Below are 13255 nucleotides of genomic sequence, written 5' to 3'. Positions count from 1 at the left end.
ATGCGTACCGTTTTAACGTATTGCGTTTTATCTCGCGAGATCATCCTTTTTTTTCTCGAGCACCGCCACTTGGCTGGGGTGATCAGTTAAGCATGGCTGCAGCAAGAGTAAAAAAATGTACCTCTGATCCACATCTATGATTCAATGAGTTACTGGTTCGCTCTGGCGCAAACCACTGGCGACCGATCGATCGCGATATAATACTTAATTTGGGTCCATTTTACACTGCCACCTCCTCCAGGTTCAAATCTCATGATCTTGAAAAGTTGGCAACCCTGCAGATGTATGGTTACATTTTGGATTCACCATGATGGTAGGGAAGAGTTGGATAAAAGCACAGCCGTGTGTAAACTGTGCAACATGGAGAAGACTAGAGAAGGCATTTGCGATTAAACTATCTACAAGTTCTCCTCGTGCCAAAAAAATAACCAAAGTGCTTGAATTCCACCTTTTAAAGGTGTATGAAACCTGCAAACATGACTGTGTGTGCGCAAAGTTACAAAATTCGAGAGGTGCACGAGCTCGTGAAGCAACAGTGCACAAGTGGAGCCACCGCGATTACCTTGTTTTCGCTGCGCGGACCATCACGCCGGTCGCGATGCGTCAGGTATAAAGCTGTGAAGTTTTCTCAAAAGTTGACAATATTGTTACTGCAAAAAGGAGCTGTCTCACTCCTCAACATGTTGATCAGCTCCTTTTCTTCCTTTTCTTATCATTAAGGTTTTTGGACCTTAATGTTTACAATATTCAGAACTATGTTCATAAATGATTTTGTTACATGTAAAAAAAAAATCAAAACTTAATTTGCACTTTAAAAAGCTGTTCAAACCGCTTTCAGTGCCTTTTCTGGTAAAGGAGCGATGTGGAAGTGTGCATTAATTGATATTTAAAAAAGAATGTAACTGTTGTTCACAGTATAAACACTAATATCTTAATACATTTTAATAAAGTATGAGTGTTCCTTGTATCATTACAACATTTCACATTCAAACTACACTTTGTAACAACTAGGAGAGAGGGCTGAACGCAAGTGCGGACTGAACAATGAATTTAATGACAAAATGATACAAATACACAAAGCACACAAAACATACACCAAGAATAATCAAACACCTAACATATGAACCAAACAACACTAACAGAAATAGCTAGGTGGACAAGGCTAAATAAAAGCAAAGACATCAACAAGCAAAATCACTAGAGAAACCAAAATCACACAAAGTACATCTAATAGGGAATACAAAATACAAGGAGTACATACAGACTGGTATTACAGACACAAAAGATCAAGATACCAAATAGCACACAAACAAGAGGTACTTACAATAACCGACCACACAAGAGACTAAACACAAGACTTAAATACACTAACCAACCAAGGGACTCAACAAGACACAGCAGAAAGCAATAACGAGGGGGCAGGGGAGTGAAGACAGACACAACTAGGAAATTTCAAAATAAAAGACAAACAGAAGGCATGACCGACAGGAGGGAGGCAAGACTGACACACTTTTTATTGTAACTGAAATGTCCCTACAAGAATCGATATTGAATCGGATCGAATCGAAAATCGAATTGAATCGGGACCTTGTGAATCGAAATCGAATCGAAATGGGAAATCAGTGGTGATACCCACCCCTAGTAAGGTCCACAACTATTGTTATTTCCAAACTTCAAATTACATTCACAATTATTATTATTGTTGTTGTCGACACTCATCTGCTAGCAAAGTCTGAAGAGTGTAGGATTTCTAGCTAATGCTACATTGCCTTAATCTAACATCGTGTTGTCACTGTCAGAGCTGAAGTAAGGTATTTGTTCTTCTGTGTTGAAACTAGGGTCCAGTCCATAGTAGCATAGGACCACACACTTGTGAGCTTAGGCTAAACTATTCTGAGGACCAAGAGGGACGCCAAGACCTCCTATACTACTTGAGTCACGGTGTCTTCAATTTTTTCAGACGGGTGTCACCCGGGACTGTTGTAGCCACTACAGTTAAGATTGAGCTAATACAAAGGCAACTCAAATTCTGCATGACAGTTTCTTCACAGTGATGTTTCAGAGTCAAATGGGTAAGTGTTTGGCTGTTCTTCAGATCTTCTGAAGAGTGAACTTCAGCAATAGTTCATGCCCTTAAGCTCCAACGTTGTGATGCTGCCAAGTAAATGAAGTTGGAAGAATGTTGTAACTGACCTTGTGTTGAAGCCCATCAGGATGTCTGAGGGCCCGTTTGCTAGAGCATGTATAATAGTTTCTAATTTACCAATATTGAAAGGGATCTTCACCGTAGTTTCCAGTGCTGCAGTGTCCCCTGGGCACTTCTGTGCGTGATGGGCTTTAACATGCCTCCTAATTATTTAGGCAAGTCTAATAAGGGTCTCAGGGCTGTTTATATTATGGGTAGCAAAATTGCATTCTGCTGACTTCCTCTTATGTAGGGTGGGGGATTGGTTTTTGAAAGACATTCTGACTAATTCTGAGTTCATCGGTGGTTTGGGGCGGGGGGTGTATGGTGTATTTGAAGTACAAAACTTCCTTCTGCTTTGTCTACATCCTGTGATGGATCTGCTGTGCTGACCTACTGCAGGGGGGAAGGTGGGGGTAACAGAACCATTACTGAGGGGAATAGTGCTCATAGCCGTAGTTTGAAGAGTCAGGAAAAAAAATGCTTCAGGTTCATGCCCATATAAATGGGAATGAGGGGGAGATGTGTATTCATTTTTCTTGGCATCTCAGAGAAAAAGGGTCATGACCCCAAAGCTTTTGCTGTCGTCCTATCAGATGTAAGACTTTGCTAATGCAGAGATAAATATGCCCCATGTTCATCTCCGTTGCCCTCCCCATGACCATGAGGTTCAGACATTTGTCTTCAATATTATTTTTATCTCTAGGCTCTGTAGATGTGTGAACTCTACTGTGCTCTTGTTGTTGGGCTCCTAAAAAGATTTTTAATTTGTAGCTGGAGTTTGAAGGTGTTGCTTTAACTTGGCTGTGACCCCTGAGACAAATGGTTTTTTGTTTTGTTTCGTTTTATTTCAGAAATCATCGAGACCTCTTTGAAGACATTGAACACGAAGATGATGTATGTGCGAGTTCTGCCCACAACTGCAGAAGCATAATGGTTCTTAGAGAAACAGACGTCTCCTTTACGTCCTACTTTTGTCTATGGAGCATGTTTCCTGCCTAAAATGAAATTACTTGGCAACATCTCGCATGCCATTGTTTGGGTTTTAAGGGTTTTTGTCAAGTAATCAAAGTTAGGATGTGTAATAACTGCACTCTGAACTTATAAAGGTGAACTGCTTCATTATCTCTCTGGGAAAAGATTTGCATTTGCTTTTGGTAATGCAAAACTCATTAAACTATTACACCAATGATGTTCATGTGTCTTTACTAATTGTAACTTGGTCAGGACTGTTACATATCATTATATAAGAATCCTTAGTAGATTAATCCTCCATGACTCCTACATTTCCTATATTAGTGGTTCGATATTTGTGTTTCATGTGGTAGAAAGAAAGCCAGCACAATAAGCAACATCTGTACTATTTTAGTTAACATCTTTACATTTTTAATGGTCTACAAAAAAGGCTCTTTGAAGAAATTTTTGGATGGAAAAATACAATGATCCATTCTGCAGTCTGCACAAAGTGTTCAGTTCAGTCAGTTCGCTAACTTGATCACTTCTGTCAAACTGTCGGAAACTCCTCCAGTGCATTTGAGCCATAATCTGTGAGCCAGTTCTCTGTGTATATTATGTAAGTGGGATCATAGTGCATACAGTGAGCTCACTAAAATGTATACCTCATTTGGTAATCTTGCATTTAGTGATTACTGATTTATTAGCTTCTGCTGGGTCCTATAACTAAACATGAGGGAACACTTGAGATTGCTGTTGACCCTCAGAGTGGCACAGCATAATGTCGTTCATGTGTTCTACAACTGGGGGCTCCGTTACAGAGCTGCCAGAAAGACCTGCAGAAAACATCATGTTCCCTCTGCAGAAGCTCCTCCTTTGTGTGTGTGTGTGTGTGTGTGTGTGTGTGTGTGTGTGTGTGTGTGTGTGTGTGTGTGTGTGTGTGTAAATTACAAATCTACACGCTTAAAAGTTTAAAATCATTTAAAAGTATAAAAACAAAAAAAGCTTCAAAAAGCATAATTTGTGTTTGGGTGTAACCACCTCTCAGCTCACACCATTCACCTCCTCGAGGTCTTCGAGGCCGTTTTTGGGTACGTGTGGCGGGACCCTCGGTGAGTAGCGATGCCTTGGCCTCTTGTGCTTCCATCGCTGTGCTCTGCCGAGTGAATGCTAAACACACCTTGGGCCATCTGCTCGCTCGCCACACACTCCCTCTGAAGTTGTTGGAGCAGGGCAGAGTGCAGCCAGTCACACATCTGCTGCGAACGCAAGCACACGCGAGCGCCCACACACTCACTTCATCACGTTCACACTTTGCCCATGTCAACTGTTCAGGCTTCAGAAGTAATTAAGCTATTATTGAGAGAACACTAGAGTGACAGGGATTAGCAACTGCACAAGTCTTCCTCCTGCACGCCATCGTTTTGATCTCATAGTCAGTCTGTTCCATGTGCCTTCTGTGCAACGGGACACACATTGGCCAGAACATGTGAAATGTGCTGGAATGTGAAATAGTGTCAAAAAATTACGCACACAAAGATCTGCACACCATGTCTGGGAGTGTTAAACATTGCAGTTTGAATTGTTAATTAATTAATTTGAGTTGGCAAATTAGTTTTGTGCTGCTCGAATAAAGCTATACTGTGTAGAAAAAAACGTCCCACTCATCCATATTTATTCCTGCCACTATCATTGTAGAAAAATCACCTGGATAAATTATGACGACTAGGATCTTGAAGACATGTAAACACTAACACCACCCTCCCAGACTCATGTGTCAGTTGTTAGGATTAGAACTGTAGTGTAATATCTCTTAAGGACAAAATGCCAAACTGCCCTCACTTACACCATCAAAAATGTCATCTTGTTTTGAAACATCAAAATCATGGAATGCAGCACGTTGTTTTTTTAACTACATTGCTTTGATCATGTATCTGAATCTGTTCATATACAGCAAATGGAAACAATACTCCTTTTGAAAGTGTATGATAACTGGGTAACTCACACAATATTCCTGTCAAAGCTTTTTGTTGAAGGAAAATACAAATATTAAATATTACCTTAATTATGCATAATGTTTCAAAAGGACGTATTTGAAGTCCTGCATTCAAGTTTTTGGTACCGTTAGATGACATTGCTTACAGTTGTGAAAGTTCTAATTGATTTTTTGGAGATTAGCAACAGTGTTTGCAGAATAATTCAAGTCTTGGTTTGAATGCATGTGTGAAATATGAAATATGTGTTAATTTGGTGACTTGCAGACTTGAATCAATTAGACCACAATGTCCTGATGACTTGATGGAGAAGCCCAAAGGATGACCTTGTGGAGGGGTTATTACCACCAATGAAAGAAATACAGTGATTGCAGAACCCAGGTGATTGGCTCGCTAGGCCTTGGTGGGCTGGAAGGCGGACCACGTCTCCCCTAAGCTAAACCATTAGCCACAGCAGTTTAAAAGAGCCCATTTGGGAGATTGATGTAGAAGGCACAGGTTGGAGTTGAACAAGGAAAGCAAACCATTCCCCTTTCATGCAGCCAATCATAATATCAGCCCACTGTTCCTCATTGAAAATCCACAGGAACCAGATGAAGTCATGACGTTTGAGCCTTGATGAGTCTTACGTACATTGTACTTAAGTGTCAGTAGAATTAGTATTCTAGCACTAACACTACTGGATAGAGTAGTAGCCGAGTAGCCAAGGGGTTCAAGTTCTTTAAGGAGCCTTTGGTGCCCCAATGAAGTTGTATTTAGGCAGTTCGTAGCACCTTATCCAACAGAGGTGATAACCATCACAAATGCACCATGTGTATTACATAACTACCCAAGGAGCCAGACAACACATCTCTCAGGTAGATCTGCCAAGTCCCTTTTTAGAAAATGACTACCAGGTAATGGGAGAAATAATTAATGGACTTTACGTAGGAGAACCTGAAACCTCTTGCTCAAGTTTCACTTATCCATGACTGACACAGATCAAGGCCAATTCGGACCAGAGGCGTCAGGGCTTCGGGATGTTTGCAGTCTGGTAGTGAGCAGGCAGTGTGGGAGAATCAAGAACATTCTGCAACAATAGCACAATGCAGCAGGTGATAAAAGGGATTTACAGAGTTGGAATAAGTAGCTGCTCGAATTTACACACCTAGCTGTGGTTCTTCAGTCATCTTAAGTCTTTTTATTTGTCACTCCAATTGATAGAAAACCATTGTGAAAATCTTTGCATTCTCGAATTGGAGCCATCAACATTGGTGTAAAGATTGGATTGCTGACCTAAAGCACAAAAATGCATTGTTTCCATCTATCGTCTTAGAGACCCTTTGATTTTCTACATATCTATAGCTACATGTTTGTATAAATGGATAGATTAATGTGTGTTTGTGTCAGTAGAGAGAGGTGTAGTAAAAATTCCAGTGAAGTACACAAGGTTTCCAAAGAAACAGAATGTTTTGGACAGAGGTCCTTCATCAGGTAAACAAACTTAATGCTCCAGAAGAAATTTGTTTGCTCAGCTGATGATGGACGTCTGTCTGAACATCCTGTTTGTGAGCCCTGTGGTTTTTACTACCTCTACTGCACCACTACAGCACACTGCAGTTTCTCTCGTTCAATCTGGTGGGTGGCTGTACCACTTTCCTCACACTTCTCCCTGCACTTTTTCCTGCACTGCACTGTTCCATACTGAGAATAGTGATGTCATTCCTGGGATATGATGGAGTCCCCAAGTGCCCCTGTTACCACTGTTTCTTCTTTTAGCTTGTGTGTGTGTTTTTTTTCTCCACATATATTCCTTTCTTCAGATGTTTCTGTCACTTGGAACTGACATCTGTTACCATTCCAGCTTTCCGAATCTCATCTACCATTACTATGTCAGGCTGGTTCACCGTCAGGCTGGTTTGCTGTTACTTTCTGATTCACTGTCTGGATTTAGTGGCACCACAGAGTCTGATCCTTATGGTTCTCCACAGCTCTCTGTGGTTTCTCCCATTTGGACATGGTGGTACAAACTCAATTGCCTTGCATGTGTTTCTGTATATGATTGGTACATATTGGTTGTGTCTCTATCGCTGTGTGAATCTTGCACCCTGCTACTAATTGCTAGACTGGCATCATGGCTCCTTTGCAGTGTAAGAATCTGTGCATCTTTAACAAGAGCCAAAGCATGATGGCTAAATAGCTGGTTCCGACAATCTCCAAGAATACCAAAAGTGGCACAAGGTGGAACCACCATTGATTGGGTTATGGGTTCCCAAGGCTTGTCCAGTTCCGATTGTTCAGCACAAATTGCCGTAAATGTTAAGGCTGCCAGTGATGAAGGCAGCAGGAGCCAGAGTGCATCACAGCTTTCACTGCATGGGCCTGCACAGCTGAAGACGAGTCATAGTGCCCATGCGGAACCATCCACCAATGATTGAGCATCAGAACTGGAGGTGGATCGGTCCAACAAGGTGTGTGCACATCACGTACCTGGAGAAGACACCAAGATGCTTCTTCTGTACAAATATAGAAGTTTAGTATGGAAGACGTTTAGCATGGTGCTCTGAGAAATGTTCTGCTGGGAAACCTTGGGTCATGCATTCATGTGCATGTTACTTTGACCTAAAAAAACAGTTGCAGATAAAGTACAAACCTTCATGGTAACATCATTCCATAATGACAGTAGCCTTTTCGGCATGATAATGCGCACACACACAAACACAAGAATGTTCAGGAATGGTTGCTGTCAGATACCACAGGATCAGAGTTGGGTCTGAACTGATTTGGTGACACAATGTGATCTACACATTATTATGGATGATGGGTGTGTGCATGACAAGAACAACATGATCATCAAGAGTGAGATACTGATAATGGCCATTTGTATAATAACTGTGGTACTATAGACTGCATCCACTCTAAATGTATTACATGTACCTTTTACTAACACAGTCACTAAAATAACTGGCACAAAAGAATCAATTCTCATCACCCATTCATCCTCATGCATTACTGCAGGAGTTGTCCACTGTATTAGATGTAACCAGCTTTACATTAGAGAGCAAGAGCAATCTTGCTGATTGTGTTTTTTGTTTGTTTGTTTTCTTAAACACTGTCAGACCATCAGAATGAAGCATTTGTTATTTCCAGTGGTAAGGCATTTTAATACTAATGGGCATTGCATTAATGATAATGATATATCTGTTTGCTTTTCCAGTTGTTAACATGCAGCAAAGATATTAGGAAGATCAAAGAAAACATCTATAATGGAACTAATATATGTGTGTGTGTGTGTGTGTGTGTGTGTGTGTGTGTGTGTGTGTGTGTGTGTGTGTGAGAGAGAGAGCGAGTGTGTGTAATGGTACAACGTCCACTGTCCCCTCTACCGTATTATTGTTTTTGCGTCTCTCCTTTAGCTTGAGGCTACAGTGCAGTGGTCATTAGGGACTGTGACGCTTTGGAGGAAGGCGGGGCGTCCAGGTGCTGAGGGAGCTAGTGTTAGGAGTGTGTGGCGAACGGACGCTGTGCTAACAACCACCACGAAGAGAGTCAACTTCACCTCTTCAGCACGTGCACAACACAAACGAGCCACTTGGGCGAGGTGAAAGGCTATGTGGGTTTTCGAGTTAAATGGCCTTAACTATGATGGGGGCTTATTTCATTTAATTTGTACATTCATCTATGCAAAAATATTTAGAGACAAACTAGGCACATGTCAATAGTATCGTCAAATCAACTGAAAAACCTGAATTGTAACTTATAAAGTGGAAACAAATGTTGGTTCTTGTCGTTTTCAACATATAGCAGCTTTTTCTTGGACGGTTTTTCATGGACCTCCACAAATAATCGTTTTTGATCATGCACGCGATGCATTTTTACAACACAACACTTGGTTCTCTCTGAAAACCTCCGTGTGTTGTTGGAGCTCCTTTTCGGTGTCCCCCTCCCGAGGCGTGCATATAAGGTACGTAATGGAAAAATCTCAGTCACTTAAATCTAGTATACAGGCCCCTATGCACTTTGTCAGGATCTTACAAGTGAATGTCTCTCGCTGGAGCACAAAAACGCACACAGAAAAAAGGCAAAAAATAGGTAAGCAACCTCTGGCAAAATTCGCCGCGAATTGCACAGCTCTGTCATTTGATATGTTTCATGCATTTTTCGAAAACATGCTGTCTTCATTTCGTGTAAGCTAACGTGGGCTGTTCGAACACAAGGTGATGGTGAACAGTTAGGCTGGATGAGACTCATCGTATACTGCGACAAAACAGTTGTTAAAATCCCCATTAATGAAAAAGACAAACGTTGAATGCAGCACTTAAAAGCTATAGGTAAACTTTGAGATGCCGTAAAATACCGAAAAGGAATAAGTAAAACTAACATTCCCCCATAGAGATCTGCATCCATAAGCTGACCCCAACATGTTGGTTACTAAATGAATCGGTCCTCATTCAGAAGGCTGACTCTGCAAATTGACACGCAAAAATAGGATCCACAGTCGACGCTCTTGTAAATCATGCATATTTCCCCTAACTCTTTGATTTCGCATTTGACAATGTGAGAGAATCGCGTAACAGATTTGATTGATCGCTCCCCGTTGTGCTCGGCTCCACGCGACAGCTGGGTTATTTTTGGTCAGCACCGTCATAGGTGCGAATGGAAACGAGTATCACGTCTCGAGCAGATGTGTGCAAACATCGTCTTCATCTCTGAGCTGACTGAACGCAGGTAAGGGAACGAAACAACTCCGTATCAGCAAACCAATTTATGTCCTGGGCCCGTGAACATTTAATTGATCTGAACACGGATAGTTATCTGAACACGGATAGATGCCGAGATTGAATTAAGCCGGTAATATAAAGATAGCGGGTACGTGACGTTCAGTCTTTCTGCCTCCGCCGGAGACTGAACGTGTCGCATGTCTGTCAGCATACCGGTGGCTTCAGCGGTGAGTCTTGATATTACACCAAAGTATTTAATGAAAACTATTAGCTGTTATCTCCATTTTAGTACGAGAAGCAGTATTTTGTGCATTATAAGAAGGTGACATTTCTGATAAACCATCTTAACGGGTTTAGTTATCCGAAATTGAAGACTGTACTGTTTACATTCTGTTGAGATGCTGGCCAGAATGTATTTCATTCAGATGGATTAGACGTCCAGTGATGCTACACCGTTCAGTAGAGCTGGGCCTAACGTCTATGTTTGCTTTTTAAAAAGTGCTTCTCCACGTTCTCACTGAAATGCATTTTGTCTTGTGAAGAGTAGAATACCTTCAAACATCCTTCATCGTCATAACGATTGGTCTAATAATTTAATGTGGTTGGTAAGTCTCAGGACTAAGTGGAGTCAAACTTGCAGTATTATCAGTGTAAATCCTCGTAATTAAGCTGAGAGTAAAACAAGTCTTTCTTAGAAAAATATATCAGCTTACTATTTCTATGTGCAAGTTTGTCACAGGGTGTTATATGGAGCATGTTAGTGTGTATTGGTACTGCAACACTATTACATATATTACAGGTTTGGGTATTTACTGACTGAAGGCTTTTAAATAAGACTGGACGCTTTACTCGTGTGGCACAGTTTAGAAGGAGAACTGTAGAGTTCTTCTTGGTCACTGTAAAGGTCTTTTCATTGTTAACCTATGTGCAGTCCACCTACACATTGCAGACTGTATAGGAATATGTTCTTTTTCAGATGCAAATCATGTAGAGAGTGTTGTAGGCTGAAGCATTTCTGACGTTTTCTTAATCAACTTCGTTAAAGTGGTGAAACGTCGCTTTGTAAATGTGGATTAAACGTAGCACTTCCTCCAGAGGAGTTACAGTAGCTTGCATCTTTCCCCCTAGCGCACTGGCATTATTCTGCAAATGCTTTTTAAAATGACACATCTGTTGGTGCTAATAGTCCTGCTGCTAATCATTAGCTTAGCATTATAGACTATGAGCATGAGGGAGATGTTTAATAACCCCAGTAAAAATATGAAATGTGGTGCCACTGTGGAGGTGTCTGCACTTCAACACTGTCCTCTTACTGCCTGATCAGAGCTTGAACGCTCTGAGGTCTTTGTCCTCAGACATTGCAGTACAATCCTAATGCTTGGTGCACTTTTAAAAACACAAACTAACAAAACTACTCGAAACTCAAGTAGCATCAGCTTTTTTAGCATCAGAGAACGTTTGGATGTATTGAAGGTATAGAAGATTAATTTGATGAGGCAAATGTGCAAGGATGTGTTTTTTGCAGCAGTAGCAGTATGTATACATACAGAGCAATTTATTCTTATTTATTTACCATATATTCTCCCTTTGAGATATGAAATTGAATATTTATCCCAACTTTCCTTCAGTTACCAGATTAATTATGTTGTATGATTTACTCAAATCTGAAGCTATGTAAGACTTCTCTTTTCCCATTGGGTGGGTTTTGTTGTATGATTTAGTCAAGTCTGAAGCTATGTAAGACTTCTCTTTTCCCATTGGGTGGGTTTTGCAGCATAAAGAATGGTTAAAGAAATAACTAAAGAAAAATCTTAAGGCATATTAATTTTCATCTTGGCAATATTAGCCCTATTGCACATGGCTGAAACTATATTCTGGCACTCAACACCTTGCTTACTCAGCTTTGTGTAAGGGACAGTGACTTAGAACTGTTCACTAAAGCTAATGGAGCATGTTGTTCTCACTTTTACTGTACACTGTTACTTGTGGTCTAAGGACAGACAGAAGTATGACTCCCCAGGACATAAATGACATTAGGCAGAGGGATATGTGGCATTCAAATATGTGCATATGTTTGATGTTTATGAATGAGACATGTTCTATAGGTTTGTGATCACAGTCTTGTGTGAATGTGATGGTGGGAAGAGGGTTTTCAGGTTTGAGGGTAAGGTTCAAGTAATTTATGGGATACATTGATGGTTTACTAGTTGATCGTGACTTACTGGTTTCTTATCTGGTTAACAAACTTCCTCAGTTTCTATAATGAATATCATTTGTCTAGATGCCGAGATTAAATGGCGTGACTCTTTTGTGACTCAAAGTTCTCATGCTAGGCCACTTGCATCAAAGGTCTTGTGTCCTTAACTTGAAAGAGAATAAACATCACACTTATGGTGCTGTGCAGACTTGTCCTGTTAGCTTGTTCTGTCTGCCTGTAAGAAAGTAAGTTTCTATTTATTAAGCATAGCTTAAACCAAAGGACTGGACATGCCTGATCCATAACCTGTACAAAAAACATCACTAGCGACACAACATGTACCTCAATGCTCAGTCAACCATTCATCCAAAAAAACTGCAGACTTCAGAAAACTGGCAAAAGAAGGTTTTTTGTTTTTTAAAGCAAAGTCGTCTCGGTTTTGAAAGCGGAGACACATGGGGCATGGCTGATATCTAATACCACACAGTTCCACAGCCTGAATGCTACAAGTGTAAAAGCACCGTATTCTTCAGCTTTAGCCAAGACGGTGAAAAGGCCAAGAGAGGCTGACGGGAATATCTCAGGGAGCTGGATAGAGAGTTGGGTTAGAGTTCTTCTGTAATGGAAGAAAGACAAATAAAAGAACCCTAAACAGAACCATGTAATGAACAGCCAATGGGCCTGGCTAAAATTGGAGTGATACGATCCTTTGTGTCTATGAGCAGTCTTGTTGTGCATTCTGTATCAACTCTGAATGAGCCAGGCAGGTCTTATTAACACCTGTGTTAAGGTCAGTAGAGTCTCAATGTCAACGGACAACCTCCAGATCATGACTTCTTAGAATTTACTTCATTTTTGCATTTAACTAAAGATGGAAGAAACTACTTTTAACAACAGATAAAATTTTGATGTTCAACATGTGGTCAGACCACACTGAGATTTTTAACCAGAGGGTTCACCTGATTTGACAACACACCAAGGTTTTTACACATAGTGTTTATGGGCTTGGGTGGACCAAAGAAAATAAACTAATTTATTTTCATGTAACTGGAGAGAGTACTTTGCCATCCAGACTTCAATGTCATCTAGGCACTCAGAAACACACCTGGCTGCGCACAAGTCAGTGGGGCTCAGTGAGAGAAGAGGGCTGTTGTCTGCATATAGACTCATACTGGCCAGTAAACATATATAATGGGAATACTACAGGCCCTAATGGGTTTGACCT

At 40.8% G+C, this 13255-nt stretch overlaps 2 protein-coding genes across 6 annotated transcripts in view; both read left to right on the top strand.

Moving 5' to 3' along the window:
- iars1 (isoleucyl-tRNA synthetase 1) overlaps positions 1-3377 on the top strand; it is a 52024-nt gene extending 48647 nt beyond the window's left edge. For all 3 annotated transcript variants that reach the window (XM_077010049.1, XM_077010038.1, XM_077010059.1), the window contains one exon: positions 3040-3377. In XM_077010049.1, coding sequence (XP_076866164.1) covers positions 3040-3119 — 80 coding nt within the window. In that variant the 3' untranslated portion in view covers positions 3120-3377. The remainder of the gene's footprint in view (positions 1-3039) is intronic.
- Positions 3378-9096: 5719 nt separating this feature from the next.
- The window catches only part of atp2b2 (ATPase plasma membrane Ca2+ transporting 2), a 111433-nt gene continuing 107274 nt past the window's right edge, over positions 9097-13255 (top strand). Inside the window, exon 1 of one of the 3 annotated variants that reach the window (XM_077009936.1) lies at positions 9097-9204. The gene's annotated coding sequence lies outside the window, so the exon portion shown is untranslated. Of the gene's footprint in view, positions 9205-9618; positions 9841-9904; positions 10061-13255 lie in introns of those variants that run through there. The other 2 variants (XM_077009927.1, XM_077009953.1) reach the window with 2 other exon arrangements.

The sequence above is a fragment of the Brachyhypopomus gauderio genome, chromosome 1 (genome assembly GCF_052324685.1).
Source record: "Brachyhypopomus gauderio isolate BG-103 chromosome 1, BGAUD_0.2, whole genome shotgun sequence".
In the NCBI taxonomy this organism is placed as follows: Eukaryota; Metazoa; Chordata; class Actinopteri; order Gymnotiformes; family Hypopomidae; genus Brachyhypopomus; species Brachyhypopomus gauderio.
Note: the sequence above shows the minus strand (reverse complement) of the source record. Positions and strands in the feature narration are given on the sequence as shown.